This window comes from Pholis gunnellus, assembly GCF_910591455.1.
Source record: "Pholis gunnellus genome assembly, chromosome: 24".
In the NCBI taxonomy this organism is placed as follows: domain Eukaryota; kingdom Metazoa; phylum Chordata; class Actinopteri; order Perciformes; family Pholidae; genus Pholis; species Pholis gunnellus.
This window is the reverse complement of record NC_136551.1, coordinates 3,907,577-3,923,161: the sequence shown is the minus strand read 5'-3', so window position 1 is coordinate 3,923,161 and position 15,585 is coordinate 3,907,577. Positions and strand designations below refer to the sequence as shown.

The 15,585-nt window shown below is 47.9% G+C and overlaps 1 protein-coding gene across 1 annotated transcript in view; it reads left to right on the top strand.

Moving 5' to 3' along the window:
• The window catches only part of LOC306715613 (receptor tyrosine-protein kinase erbB-4-like), a gene marked incomplete at both ends in the record, with an annotated part of 174,725 nt that overhangs the window by 123,318 nt on the left and 35,822 nt on the right, over positions 1-15,585 (top strand). The window contains 11 exons of the mRNA XM_079186035.1: positions 550-688; positions 2,085-2,146; positions 3,460-3,578; positions 4,323-4,464; positions 5,114-5,227; positions 6,811-6,937; positions 7,092-7,165; positions 8,002-8,092; positions 9,094-9,299; positions 10,600-10,732; positions 13,890-13,983. Of these exons, the coding sequence (XP_079042161.1) occupies positions 550-688; positions 2,085-2,146; positions 3,460-3,578; positions 4,323-4,464; positions 5,114-5,227; positions 6,811-6,937; positions 7,092-7,165; positions 8,002-8,092; positions 9,094-9,299; positions 10,600-10,732; positions 13,890-13,983 (1,301 nt within the window). The remainder of the gene's footprint in view (positions 1-549; positions 689-2,084; positions 2,147-3,459; positions 3,579-4,322; positions 4,465-5,113; positions 5,228-6,810; positions 6,938-7,091; positions 7,166-8,001; positions 8,093-9,093; positions 9,300-10,599; positions 10,733-13,889; positions 13,984-15,585) is intronic.

The following is a 15,585-nucleotide window of genomic DNA, read 5'->3' as shown; positions in this document are numbered from 1 at the left end:
GACGCACGAGAGAAACTTCACACCAGACTTCATTTTTAAGAAACGCTTTATTTCACGAACGGCATCCTCGATGAGGACGTATGTAAAGCGACGCGTCGGCTCCAGTGTACGAGTTCAGCTTTTAATTATCACAACAAAGTGTCTTCCAGTGACATTCAAACTCATTAACTATCGAGCTCAATTAAATCCCGTCATACTCAATTTATAATTCGGAGTTTACGCCGGCGTACAGTTGGAGTTGTGTTTTGTTTATATCGTGAGATCCGTGTCTCTTTTTATTTTATTCTTTTTTTTCTCCCTTCTTTATGAAACATCATTGTCTGTGGACATGGCATTGAATTACTGCGTTGCATTTGTCAATAACATTTATCTTCGTGCTCAGATGGACTTCAGGGAACACTTAATGCGGCACAGTACTTTGAGACAAAGGAACGATGGGAGTTAACCTTGAAGTATTGATTTCCTGCCATCTTGTACGCGTGCTATATATCCATGCCGATGTGCTCATTTCTCTCCATATATCTCTTGTGTTTCTCTCTCCCTGTGCAGAGATACTCAACGGGGGCGTTTACGTTGACCAGAACAAATTCCTGTGCCACGCGGACACCATCCATTGGCGTGACATTATCAAGAATTCCCAGGCCGAGCTGCTGGTGGTGCCGTCCAACAACAGCAACCTCGGATGTGAGTACCGGTAGTACAGGAACCGGTGACTTTGCATGAAAAATCAAGTTTTTATTTTTGTTTTAAGGCTTCTTCTAACGGCGTGCCAACACGCTGTGGAAGCACACGCCCCACCAGCAGCAGTCGTGCCCCTTCTCTCTCTATTCATTCCGTTTGCCCGGCGGCTATTTGGAAGCGAAAATCACATAGTGTTAGATCAGCGTGTGAACCTTTCCATTGTAGTGGTGTGGTAGCAGCGCTGCAGCGAGGCCCATGGAGCTGCTGTCTGCTGCGCTCTTTTTAAATCTCAGTGAAGCTGACAGTTGGTTTGAAGCTGCCCACTTTCCCCCCCCACACACCCGCACCCTCTTGGTGGTACCCGCAGTCCCCCAGCTCCCCCTGCTTTGGACATAACAGGCGTCGCTAACCGGCGGACATTCTGTGTCAGAAGAAGAAGCTGACCGACTCTCTCAAACTTTTATTTTTCCCGCACGTTTGTGGAGGAGCCTCTCGCTGCTTTCAAGATGCAGAAGACGGGGTGAAAGCATAGTTCAGCAAGTTTCTTCGTGCCCTCTGCGTAGAACGTGTCAGGGTGAATATAGGGACAGCCGAGGCGAGACAATGGGCGGGGGGGGGGATGTTGAGTTTCTTTGATGAGAAAGCACAACGCCCTTTTCTTTGCTGTTGACTCTCGGCATCAGGCGGTGAGACATCGTGCGAAGCTGGTTACTGAAAGGACGGGTTTTTAAAAGACAGTTTTAAGAACAATATGTGGAAAAGAAATGCCATTTTGTTGACGAAATGGCTGTGATGGAGGAGGAGGAGGATGAAAAACAGCAAAGAACAGAGAAAAAAATGACAAGAGAGCGCGCGTGGGAGTTGAGGTTGCCAAATTGGGGCCCTTTGCCAGCGTCGTAGTTAGTATTTAACATTAACAGCCCCACAGTGGGAGTGGCTGACGGGGCCGGGTGACAATCTGCTGTACTGTTCCACTCACTCTGTAATTAACCCGTAGTCAATTAAGTGTTGATGATGGGCCACTGGCAGACGAGGGCTGTTAATGCTCTGTCAGGTCCCACTTTGCCTGTGCCAGCGCTTGATGGAAGGGAGTCGAAGCCTGTCTTTCAAGCCTCTTGTTTTTCCACAAGGGCCACAAGTCGCCACAGCGGCTCCGGGTCTGTTGTCGAAATGAGCGTAGGAGATTCAACAGATCTGTCAGGAGGCGGGGGGAGTTTTAAGGGTGTGCGTGACTACACTTCTAGGCGTTTATTATGCGACGGGGGGGGGGGGGGGGGGGGGGGGGGGGGGGGGCTGTGTTTCCATGTGCGTTTGTGTCAAAACTGCATCTTAAGTTTGCTGAGGAGTTGTCTGAAGCGCAGTTCGTGTGTGTGTGTGTTTGTGTGTGTGTGTTCTGCAGGCAGACGCTGTCATCGCTCATGTAACGGACGATGCTGGGGCCATCAAGAAGACCAATGTCAAACCTGTGAGTATGCACACACACACACACACACACACACACACGCGGTCAGTTCGATGTTTTCTTTTTTACTGTAGGAGCCAGGATGACTGTTCCCCTTACAATTGTCTCTTTATTATTTCTTTAAATTGAACTCTAGGCTTATGAAATTCTGCTAGTGAGTTTAAGCCAGTGTATGTCACTGTATTTACTAAATACATACTGTCATTCTGCTTTAAAATAATCTATAATCTGCTTTAATCTGTGTTGACTCAGATCTCATATCTTTTTCATCCCATTCTATTGAGCTCATGGACCAAAATCACCCTTGAATTCAATAAATCAACGAATAAATGTGGAAAGCAAATTCATTTTGAGCTGAGAGGGAAGAAAATGTCGGTTTTCAGAGAGGAACTAGGCCTGTTTTTCTCAGACTAACGCAGACTAATGGACTACAGGGCCTTGTTGTTGTTGGGTTTTTTTTTCACTACTGCATCATTATGTTCCCAACACAGTAGAGAGTGAGCACAGCAGTTTTAAATGCCTCGGCTTGGAGCTCCTGCTGACTCGCTGGCTGCTGTATCTCGTGCTCTCCCCGTAAATGTGTGGGAGGCTGTTCTTTCTCAGCATCGGAGCGACTTTGATGCAATAGGTGCGAGTCACATCCAAGTGTTTTGTACTCCACTGATAATACTGACTAATACAGCTTCCTTTCAAACTGTTTTGCAATACAAATGCAGGAAAGGGAGTTCATATTTCCCCGGATGCCACAAGCAAAAACAGAGCCGGGCTTTCAGGGAATTATCAGCGCAGTTGGAAGGTGTCTCTGGCCAATCGGTCCGCTTTGGCAGAAAAACACTCATTGTATAAACACAGATATGATGAATCAGTGGGGTCCATGGACTTTTATTGTTTAAAAACTTTATTTATCCAGGGAAAACCAATTGAGTTCACTCCAGCAGCGTCCCCACTTTCACTGCGTATACCTGGGAGCGGCCGGTTTTCAGCTGCCGGCCACAAGGCTGAAGCTGGAGCGGAGTTTGGGGGGATAAAAGGGCTCGTTCAGGGGCCCCACCTCCAGAGCAGCTGGAGTCCCCCGTTCACAGTCCGTCTGGGCATCCGTGCCCGTGACACCGTGGTCACAACCCCACTCGTCTGACCTTTTAGCTTGTGAAGGCCCTCGTTTGTTTCTGCCTGCATTCCATGTTTGCGTGCCGCTGTAACACGGGAGGAAGGTCGAGGGTCGGTGGTTTTGTCCTTTTTTGTGTGAGTGAGAATGTGCGTGTCAGACCCTTTTTTTTTATTTTTTTTTTATTTCTGTCTTCTCACTTCCTGGGCAGTGACAAAGACGGTGTGTGCAGAGCAGTGTGACGGTCGATGCTTCGGGCCTTACGTCAGCGACTGCTGCCATCGCGAGTGTGCCGGCGGCTGCTCGGGCCCCAAGGACACGGACTGCTTCGTACGTCACCAACACACACACACACACACACACACACAAACACACACACACACACAGCTGCCCTGTTTATAACTCTTTTTTCTTTCCTAACTTCCGTTCTCTCATTTCTGCCCCAAAGACCAAAAAGCACTAACCTCGTCCCCTTTGTCATCCCTCCGCGTCTTTTTTGCGCAACATCTGCTCGTCATCCTCACCCGCCTGAAAATGATCCACTTTGTTTACCGGCTGATAAATTGTTTGTCATTTTACAGGGGCTGTAAAAGTCTTCCGCGGCGGGGCCCCTCTTCAAAAGTACAAATTGGTGATTCAGTGTTTCAATTAGTGGCCCTTTTATCACCTCAAGTTCCCTCCTATTTCGCAAACTCGTGCACGTGGCGCCCGGCGCGCACGCTGACAGAGGCGATATTGTAGTTGTAATTCACAGCGCGGCTCGCCCAATTCAATTACCGCCGCTTCAGCCTGTGACCGCAGACGGCAAAACACTTAGGAGGTTTATGGGAAAACATTTCACCGTTTACATCACGGCCGCGGATCAATGGCTCCAATTTTTCTCCCATTTGGCGTTCGAAGAGGCGATGGGACGCAAACCGACGTCAAAATAAAATGCCGCCGTAATACTCTCCCCCCCCCAGGTGACTACCCTTCCCCTCGCTTTACGTCGCCACATTTCCCGCCATGCATTCTGGGAAGTCTGGCCATGCATCCTGTGCCTTTCTGCTAACTGTGGTTGTGTGCTCCCTGCAGGCCTGCACCAATTTCAACGACAGCGGCGCGTGCGTGACCCAGTGCCCTCAGCCGTTTGTGTACAACCCCACATCTTTCCAGTTAGAGCACAACCCCAGAGCCAAGTACACCTACGGAGCCTTCTGTGTCAAGAAATGCCCGCGTAAGTCTGCTTCAAGTCATAAAGCACACCCACGCTGCAAGTAGATAAACCACTACGCTGCGAGAACACAGATGCTCATTAGGATGCTCATAATTAGGTTTTATAGACTGTGTGCTGATGTCCATTGAAGAGGCATTTAGCCTCTTATCTATCCTGAAATAAGATCCCAGACAATTATTGCAAGTCAAGATAAATTACTCAGACATAAATAAATTGCGCATCTCAATCAACTAGTTGCTCCGCCATCTGTTTCAGCTTCTGGCAGCTGAAAAGAAAGCAAATTGTAGTTCTCCCTCTCCCAGATATGGAGCCGGGAGTGCCGCAGTAATTCAGCGAGCATGCATTAAAAGTCAAACTACATCAACAGATTGCTTATTCAAGTCCCACTGATCATCGAATGAGCATACAAACCAGTCGCATCTTTCCACAGCCGCTCCCAAGTACTAATTTGATTCATTACTTTTCTTGAGCAACGTAGCCCGAGACCATTAGTTTTGATCATTATTCAAACGTGATTAAAATACAATCAATTTCTCGACATAAGATGGGCTTAGAGGAGTCTAATGGCCACACTTTGATGTCCACTTAGCATCGCGGCACCTCGACTCTGGAAGTCCACTAACGCTCTTTTCTGTCCTGTCGCTGTCAGATAACTTCGTGGTGGACCACAGCTCCTGTGTCCGAGCGTGTCCGAGCAACAAGATGGAGGTGGAGGAGAACCGCATCAAGATGTGCATCCCCTGCACCGACGTCTGTCCTAAAGGTATAAACCAGGGGATGCCCGTCAAGATCTCCACTCCTCAGTCTGACCCGATGCAGCACGGCGGAGCTGACATTTTGAATTTTGACAGAACTAAGAAGTGCCTACATCCCCCATTGTCGTTTGTCTTCGTGCAGAGACACACTTGACAGCAGACAGATGTGTTTCGGTGCATAATGTGGGAGTTTTACTCATTGGGATGAACATCATGGTTGATGTTTAATTCTCCTGCTCCCCCCCCCCACACACACACACACTTCCTGGCCGACTGCACTGCACTTACTGGATGCACTGGAGCTTATGCGGTTAAACCGTTTTAATCTAATAGCTTTATGCTAACAGTGATGATACTGGATCAACAGAGGCCCCAGGAATGACTTAAAACGCTTTACAGGAAATGTAATTTATTTTTACGGGAGCCAGCTTATTTTTTTATATATATATATATATATATATATATATATATATATATATATATATATATATATATATATATATATATATATATATATATTACACTAAATATATGTACCCGCTTAAATATCAACATCTTGTATCATTTTAGGGTAAGGCCATGAAATAATGTACTCATTCCTACAGCTACAGTAAAATGTATGACAGATTATTTCTTCTATGTTGTTGATTTCAAGCACATGCAGTTATGACTTCATACGAAATATTCTTTATTTGTTCGGCATGCATTGATGCATTATTTAAAGGCATGAGCGGCATTTAGCCCCCTTCTTATAACACCGCCGTGACGATGAACCGTGCTGCTCGTTTCACATTGGAGGACGACAAAAACGGCATCAATGAAGGTCACATGCTCGCCGTGTTAATTAACACGAAATGGTTCCCGTGAGGAGAAACTGCTGCTACCTGCTCAGTAATTACAACTCATTTTTTCGCGAGTGTGAGCTAAATGCCTAAAACGCCTGCACGTGAAATTAAACGGCATTACTCCAGTTCAATACGGAGGATTAGCCCCTTCATCATATCGGTCCTACAAACTGATGTGCCCTTTCTCCGTGGAGGCAAGACGGTGGCGGTTTCCTCCGGGCTCCACGTACGGGAGCCTCCATTGATTGGCCAATCTCTTGATTACATCGTCACGCAGCAGGGAGGGGTTAATGAGGGATAGCCCAAGGAACTGGGGGGAAATGATAACAAATTAACATTTCAGATATGGAATTGGCTGGTATAAATCACTATCAAAAACTGGTTACACCACTTAATGCAAGCCTTATTCATCATCCCCTCCGCCTCTGTCAGAAATACTTGGCTCACACCAGACCGCGAGTGTAATTAATGCAGATGTAATGAATTCATTATCGGGAGGGATTGGCCCGTGCTTTCATCAAAGGAATTTCAATGCATGGAGAGGGGCCGTGGCCTTGCCAATGCACCAAAGCAGGGGTATATTTTCATAAAAGGGAATCAACGTGACAAATAGCTAATAGGAGTTTCTCAGAATGAGGTGTCCGCTGTACAAGGGCACTTTGGATATACACTACAGTAGGGAATTCATACCTAAGGCAGCTCAGTCATTTCAATGTGTGTGTGTGTGTGTGCGTTTGTCCCGTCAGTGTGCGATGGCATTGGGACGGGCAGCCTGCAGACAGCTCAAACTGTGGATGCCAGCAATATTGATAAGTTTGTCAACTGCACCAAAATCAACGGCAACCTCATCTTCCTCATCACGGGCATTAAAGGGTAAGTGGCAGCTCACACACACACACACACACACACACACACTTACTTTAATACTAGTGTTAGTCAATGCAAACTGTCATCAGATTATACAGAACTTTTCGTATTTGGATCGCACTTTTGATGAAGATATTCTCTTTTCTGTGTTGTTCTTCAGGGACATGTACCACGGTATCGGACCTCTGGACCCTGAACGCCTCAACGTGTTCCGCACTGTGAAAGAGATCACAGGTGAGACTGCCTCACCGGAGTCACCTTGGAAAAATTGGAAAAACAAAACAATATCGCCACTGTGTGTGTGTGTGTGTGTGTGTATAGGTGTGTAGGTGTGTGTGTGTGTAGGTGTGACGTCGTCTCCGAGGCAGTAAAAGAAAGCTTTAAGGAGAAAGTGTAAAGCAGATTTTTGTCAGTGAACTCTTAAAGGTGCTCTGGTGGATATTATGTGTGTGTGTGTGTCTAATAGTTGTACATGCTTACAGTAATGTGCTGCTGTGTGTGTGTGTGTGTGTGTGTGTGTGTGTGTGTGTGTGTGTGTGTGTGTGTGTGTGCATGCTTGAGTGTGTATTTATTCATTAACTATTAGAGGCCTTCAGGGATGAGCAATACCTCGTATACAAAATCTTTTGTCATATTAAACTGCGACTTGCAGTTGAGCCAAACAGCTAATGGAGTGAAACTGCATTTTCATAATGAAAACCCAAGCAATAAGAAAGAGCAATGGCCTCTCTATCCCAGCCGTTTCCTGCTCCAACCCTTTAATGTCATTTCCACAGATCCTGATTTGATGTAATCTGTCATTAAAGGCAAGTGCAAGTGGACAGATTGTGCAGAGTATTAAATCCATTCTTTTAATTAGCGCATATTGTTTTCTTCAAGCACTTTTCTTTTTGTCTTTTTTTTTTTTTTGGGGACAAAGAATGGCTTCTTGCTTGAACTTCTCAGAGGCGGTGCAACTCCATGATGAATGGATGGAGACAACAAAAAAGGATTATTTCTAATTTCCTATGTTCCCTCAGAAGAGATCGACTGAACTAAGGTTACTAATGGTCACATGTTCTCCTCTGTAGGCTTCTTCAACATCCAGTCTTGGCCCGAGAACATGACGGATCTCAGTGTTTTTTCGAACCTGGCGACCATTGGAGGTAGATCTCTTTACAGGTATGTCCTCATGACTCATCCGACTCTCCCGGCTCTAGCGTCCTAAAGCTGGACTGCACCGACAAGGATTCATTTAATCTAACATTAGTTCTTTGTATGTATATATATTTCATTGATGGATATGTGCAAGTCATGCCAAATACAATTACGGCAATAGTTTTCTCTTTGTCGACAAAACGTTAAAGTTTAGTGCATGATTAAAAGATAAACCGTGATTTAATTGGGTTTAAAAAATGACTCCTTGTTGGTGCAACTCAGCCTAAGTGTTACAGCATTACATTTCCATTCACACATGAATAGGATTCAAGATGAAGAATTGTCGGCTGACCTCTCGGGCCTTCGTCTACGACGTCACCGTCTACATCTTTGCACTCACTTAGCATTTGACTTAATATGCAGCTCGTGTTCCTCGCTGTCTCTTGCTCGCCGCCGTCTCCCTGTGTTCGGGATGGCTACCGTTTGGGGTTAATGAGCTGCCGGCCCATGTTGTTTCCTGCACAGAGGCTCTTTGAAGCGCCGCCGTCGCTTCGCAAGCTTTGATTCGCCCCGTTTTGATGACGGGCTACTCTGTGTTTCGCTTGCAAGTGGCAGATCCGAGGGATGGTGCAGACGGAGTCAAAAGGAGATCCCTCCTCGGAAACGCCAGTGATGAACCTGTAGCTCCGCAATGTTTCATTTAGAGCCGGAGACGCATCCTTCAGCGGCTTCCGCCTCTCTTTCTTTGAGCTGTATTTCTTTTTGCCTTCGCCGTTCCCCTGTGATGCTCTTCTCTACTTCTCCCATCATCTCTCTTTGTCTGCTTCCTTCTCCTCTTGTTCTTCTGTCTGGCTGTTATCTTTCTGTTTCCTCCAGTTTTTCTGTGAAACATACTCCCTCCTGCTCCCTTTCTGCTCATTTTTTCGACGTTCTCTCTTATCCTTTGCTGACCCCTACCTCCACCTCTGCTTCCTCCTGCTTTCTCAATCATCTCTTTAACCTCTTTTCTTCCTCGCCTCCTGCAGCGGAAGTGGTATTTCGCTGCTGATCCTGAAGCAGCGCTGGATCTCCTCGCTTCAGTTCCAGTCGCTGGACGAGATCAGCGCGGGAAACGTCTACATCTTCAACAACAGCCGCCTGTGCTTCTACAACACCGTCAACTGGACGTCGCTCTTCAGGACCACGAGCCAGAAGGTCCTCATCCGCAACAACCGGGATCCGAAGGAATGCAGTGAGTAGCCTGAAGGCAGCCTCGGTAGTATTGCAGCATCTTAAGATGTATGGGTAAGTTGCTACCAGCCACGTTATCAGCAAATGACTGGTAGCAGGAAGCACCTCTAATTATTCACAAACTTAGATCTCTTCGCAAATCCAAGCCCTCAGCCTTGCACGCAGAACACGTCTGTTTCCAAGGCGACTGTCGCTCCTTGGCCCGGTGAAAGCCGTTGTTCAGCTCCCTGTGAGGAATGTGCTTCACGCGTCCTGCACAGGGGCGGATTAGGCCCACTGCCTCCGCGGGGATGTGGACACCTGATGGAGTGATGAATGGTCCACACGCGGCTTCAGCCGAACACGGTGGAAACAGTAAGAAGGAGGGAGGTCTAGTAATAGGAGGAACATATCGCCGTGGCTTTGTAATTACTTGCGTATGGTGTTATTATCTCGAAGTAGCCCCCCTTTTTTTTTCTTCTTTGCTGGCGCAGTTGCACTTTGGCAACCGTGTGTGTGTTGTGCCAGCGAGGCTCACTGTTAGAAAAGGCCAGAAATAACCGGGAAACACAAACATGGAAGCTGCCAGGCTGCGGTTGATATCATTAGCCAGCTAATGAGTGCGGCGTGTGTGTGTGTGTGTGTGTGTTAGAGATCGATCAATGGGGGCCTTACACAGGCCTCTTCATTAGGCGCAACCCCCCCTGTCTAGCATTGACTGCTCGGCTGTTGACGAAAGAGGCGACACTCCCGGGGGACGTGGGTGTCACTCACCGGATGGAGGACGCGGCGAGTCCGATGAAACGGCATCGATTGTTGTGGTGCGACTGGAAGAAAAGGGGGCTTAGGGTCCTGATTGGGGGGGGGGGGGGGGGGGGGGGGGGGGCTCTTTAATGGCCGAGGCGTGGGGAATACCAATGCTCCCCTCGCACAGCTGTGCAGCCCCTCGGCTACACACAAATGTGCAGGGCATGTGCAGATGCACGCGGCTCTCGCTTGTCTCCCCGGTATGAATGCAGAACAGACGCACACACACACACACACACACGTGTCGGAACAAGTGAGCACAAACACTCGCATCCAGCCCCTCAATGAAATTGCTCATAATAAACCGTTATTAGATACATTTCACTTTGCTCCCGCTTGTGTTATTGGTCGATCGAGAGCAATATACACTGAATCATGTTTCCAGTATGCTTGAATTGCATTACATGTGTGCGTGTGTGTGTGTGTATCTGCAGGCTACAGCAGTGTGTATCTGTGCACGTATGTCCGCGTATCGCTTTCTGATTTTCTTTTCTTCACGTCCTTTCTCTCCGCAGCTCAGCAGCAACTGGTGTGCGATCAGATGTGCTCAGACGACGGGTGCTGGGGCCCGGGGCCCGACCAGTGTCTTTCCTGCCGATATTTCAGACGAGGTCGCGCCTGTGTGGAGTCCTGCAACCTCTTTGACGAGTGAGTAGTCAAAAATCCACAAACGCATAATGTTTCATATCATGTTTGTCCAACAATAAGCTTGAGCTGCTCCGACTCAGAAAGGGAATTAGCGCTTTCCCTGCATGTCAGATCGCGGTGGTTTCAGGAGGCTGCATTCGTTCTCCATACATGACGAGCAGAGGAAATGAAATCAATTTAAACCGCTTTGACGCATGAGAATGAACTCGGAGCGTTCTCAAGAGCTCTGGAGGAGGGGAGTCTAATTGCAGATTGGCATGAATGTAATGAGATGAACCAATAAGGGATTTGTCTCTGTGAACAGTTAAAGGAACATTTGGCTGCGTGTAACATAGTCCAAAACCAATTTGAATATATTTTTGAGGTATTGTATTTTATCACAAATTGCCCATTTGGGCTGAAGGGTGTTTACAGCGCTGAGCTGTGAAGTAAACTGACATTTGCGACAAAGGCCCTTTGAGTGTCCTCACAATCAACCGATGCTCTGTTTTCAGCGTGAATAATTGCATTCGGGTCGTTGCTCGATGCCGCCAAGAGGCACATCAAAAGGATCACCAGCTCACCTGGGGAGAAACACGTTTCTTGTAGATGTATCTCCCGTTGTTCTGTGCTGCTCTTGAGTGAACGAGGAGACGGTGTGAGTCACAACACTTGAAAGCATCCATCCAAAAGCAAGACTGCACCGGCAGCGTCTGCCACGAGATAAATATGACTTTCAGCGATGTCAAGCTTCTGTTCTCCCCAGGGGGAAGATGGGGGGGGGGGGGGGGGGGTCCACGGGAGTGCGAGAGGGGAGGGGGGGGGGGGGGGTGCGAGAGCGAGCAACCCTCGGTCATGTTGACTCGTTGCCGGGTCCTTTTCCCCGGCGCCGTTTGTGGGGAGGGTGGCTTTGAAGTTGCCGGGAGAAAAAAAAACAGCTCACAGCGAAGACTTTGAAGGAGACTGGTGAGGAAGAGGCGCGTGGCAGAGGGAGCTGCTGAAGCACACTTGTTTGCTCGACTGTAAATACAGTCAGTCGCCCCGTGATGCACCGTGCGTTCAACGGGCTCACTTTCTTACTTTGTGCCGCTGGCCTGAATTGTGGAGTCGAAAGGTCCATAAGACCTCACCACCTGCAAAGCACCATGTGCATCTTTGGCAGATGAAGGGTCACTTTCATGAGATGAAATTTCTTTTTGAATCTATTGTATTGGACTGTGTATCTCTCCAGATTTGAGTGTTTGTAAGCTCATTAAATATGTTGCCGAGTTGGTGATTTTCAACTGATTCCGCAGCTCGAACCTCATTATATGTCTCCATTCTTAATGAGGGAAGGCACTAATTCCCCTTTAGTTTATACATCTGTTGAATAAAACAAAGGTGGAGCGAAGGCGTGCGAGAGGGGGAAAGAAAGCGTCTGAGAGGCTGTCCACTGGGGCAGGAGAGGAGGGAGGAAGCGGATTTGGAAGGCGTTGAAAGTGTTTAATTAAAAAGGTTGCTCTGGTGGGTTGGCCATGCTCTGGTGCGCAGGTCTGAATAGTAGCCACAGTCCGGCTTAAATTCCTGCTAAAACAGGGCTAATCCCTCATCAGGCCGTCCCCTGACGGGGCCTTGGCGCACACTTCCAGCCGTGAAGGGGGCCAATCGGGAGGAACGGCTTCAACGGGAATGGAAATGACCCTGGAGAGCACCGCTGCCGAGGTCTTTGTCTCTCACCCGTTCCCCCTCAATGTAACAAAAGAGAGATCTCTCCACTGCCCGGGCCCTTTTCTAAAGGATTCCCCTAGACAGAGCTTCCAGTAGAGAAATCTCATTTATTTTGGAACCAGGGGAACGAAAGGCGAGAGAGAAATGTAAATAGAGAGCAACGGGAGTTTCCTTTGAGTCCACCAGAACATTATTAACAAAAAGACGATGTTTGGATGTTTGAGACAAACTGCTTTTAGGACGACCGAGTCTTAAAAAGGTTTTTTATCTAATATTCACCGCATGAAGATGCATAAAACACTCGTACGGCAACATCTCAGTGCAAGATCGCATAAAAACCGCTCACAGGGAGGAGTCTGTTGAACCTTTATTCCACCCGAGTAAAGACAAACAAACTGCACACAGAGAGCCACTCTCATTATCTCACCACTGTGGGAAAGAGGCTTGTTTGTAACCGGGTGAATCCTCCTCTGAGGGTGTCCATCCTCCGCGTCGGCCGATCGATTCCCTCTGATGTGAAAAGTGGGTTTTGATCGGCCGTCCTCGTGCTCGCCGCAGACGCCCGCACTTCAAAAAGCAAAAGATAATGCGCTGACTCTGACACAAACAAAGGGAGAAACGTATGGATCGGGTGCGCACACACACACACACATATAGGGGGGGTGCATGGGTATGGCCTGGGGCGCTGTGCAGCTCATGTCGGTGTAATTGCAGTGTAAAACCCAATATTGAGCTCTTTTGTTTGCCTCTATTCCTCCAGATGACTGGGCGGGGAAACAAAAGCACCGTGAACTACGTGCACGGCTCTGCTTGGCTAAATAAACAAGTCGGGTAGAGCTCCTGATTCTTGGATTTGATTAGAGAATGAAAAGCAAACATCTCTGACTTGTATTTTCTCTGCGATCGCCGGGCCTCAAGCTTCGTCTCTCCTCATCTGCATACACCTTCGCCTCATCCAAAAACCAGCCTCCCGCCCGCGCCCTCTCCCCTGGCTTCCGCTGCCACCCCTTCCCCTCTTCTCGCTCCCCTCCCATCAGCTCTCCTCTCACTTGCCCCTCCCTCCACGCGTCCCCTTGTGTTTGCCCATGATTTAAAAAAAAAAAGCTGTTCATTATTCATGGGCCTTTCTCTGTCAGCATATTGACCACACTAAGCCTTTTAACTTGATCAAATAGTCTTAGGCACCGCGCTGCCCCGCGTGCCCCTCTGCCAGAGGGCACTCCAGCAGTCACCGCAATTAGGAATCGCGGAGACGGGCACGAGTAAATGGCGCTTTAACCTTGCTTTTCCTCCATGCTGGTTCACACGTCGGTTTCAAATCAAAAGGCAGCTATGTATAGCTCTCGCTCGTGCCCACACTGCATACTTCAAAACCCTCCCTCGGCAGGCTCTAAATCAATATTTCAATGTGGATACGCTCTCAAAATCTATAATACATGCGCCTCTTTCTCCATTTCTCCGTGTCAATCAGGGAAATGCGTGAGTTTTCCAATGGGTCGGTGTGCCTGGAGTGTGATAGCCAGTGCGAGAAGATGGACGGGAACACCATGACATGCCTTGGCCAGGTAAGAATCCTCTCCACACACCCTCACACTCGACTCCCTTTCCACTTAATGATACTTTCTAGAGTACTTTTTTTTTAAAACTTTTAGATTAAAACCACTCCTCGTTTTTTCTGTTCAAGATAGTCCCGTATCGTGTGCGTGCTTAAAGTGGATTTCCAGCTTATTTTTGTGGGAGTCTATATCTGTTTTGCGCACAGGATCTCGGGAGATATAAGTGCTGTGTTTGCAAAGGTGAGTGCTAGGTTAATGGGAGGAATGATAAACTACTGTGGCTACTTTCGGAGGCATGCTTTTGGCAAGCGCGCACATACATACACTCAAAACAGCAAAATGAGATTAGTTTCTGACCTTCCCGTGAAGTCACTTTTTTAGAGTCTTGATCACACCGAGCCTCCAAAAATGTTAGAAATTCCCGTTAAAATGTTGGAAGAGATGCTTCTAAAAAAACAAAGCATTGTAGTCGTTGACATGTTCTCATATTGGGATAAACTCAGGCCCGTGAAGTTTCGACCAGGTGACGAGTGCACCAAATTTGCATGAAACCACTTGAAAGTTATTCACCATACACAACATTTGTCGTGCTACATTCCGGAAAGTTGTATCGAAATGCGCCGCATGTGGAATTTAGCATTGTGCGGGTAACCTTTCATGACTGTCCCTGGAGAGAGAGAGAGAGAGAGAGAGAGAGAGAGAGAGAATAAGAGATGAAGAGGGAGGGAGCCTCCTCAAGGATGCACAGAGAGGCGGCTGACTTTGAGATGCTGGTCACAGCCGAGTAGTAAATAACACCGGAGTCAATCATCCACAGGCGCTCTCACACACAAATACACACGCACACCGGCAAGACACGGACACACTCCGGCGCATTCAGACATCTGTATGCGCCCGCACGCGCATGCACACACACACACACGCAGAGAGACATGCAAAGTGAGAATAATGTTTATTGATGGCGTGTGTCTCCGCGTGTCAAACTGTGAGAGGCTGTCCATCAGGTCACTGTGGTCGTCATTAGCAACAGTGCGCGGCGCGAAAAAACTCCCAGCGCCCAGAATACAACAGTGCGTCTTGACAACAAGTCTTGCATACACACACACACACACACACACTATTGTAAGTTCACACACTGCTATCGCACTTCAGTCAACACAGGCGACGCTTCAAACCCGCGTAAACACACACCGAGCACAGTCAGTTTTTCCCTCTTCTTTCACACACACACACACACACACACACACACACACACACACACACACCACTATCCGTCTCACTTATTCATGATCCCGCTGCAGCCGAGCTCGTGCTCAGTCACCACTTGTCATCGCCATCGCATTCGATGCGCCGCGCTTTTGACACGACCTGATTCCTTCTGCGCTTTGCCAATTTGAACGGCGCCGCGCGCCGGAATACACTCCTGGCAATTGTGCTCAGCACATTATAAACCCCTGAATGGCGTTCATGTGGGTCCTGCCGGGGCCACATTAGCCGTGGTAGGAAGTGAGCAAATTGGCCTGATTCGCCAGGTTTGAGTTTGATTCTGCTCGATTCTATTCTCTCCTCTCATGTTTTTCTATACCTCCATTCTTGCTTTTTCCCTTCACT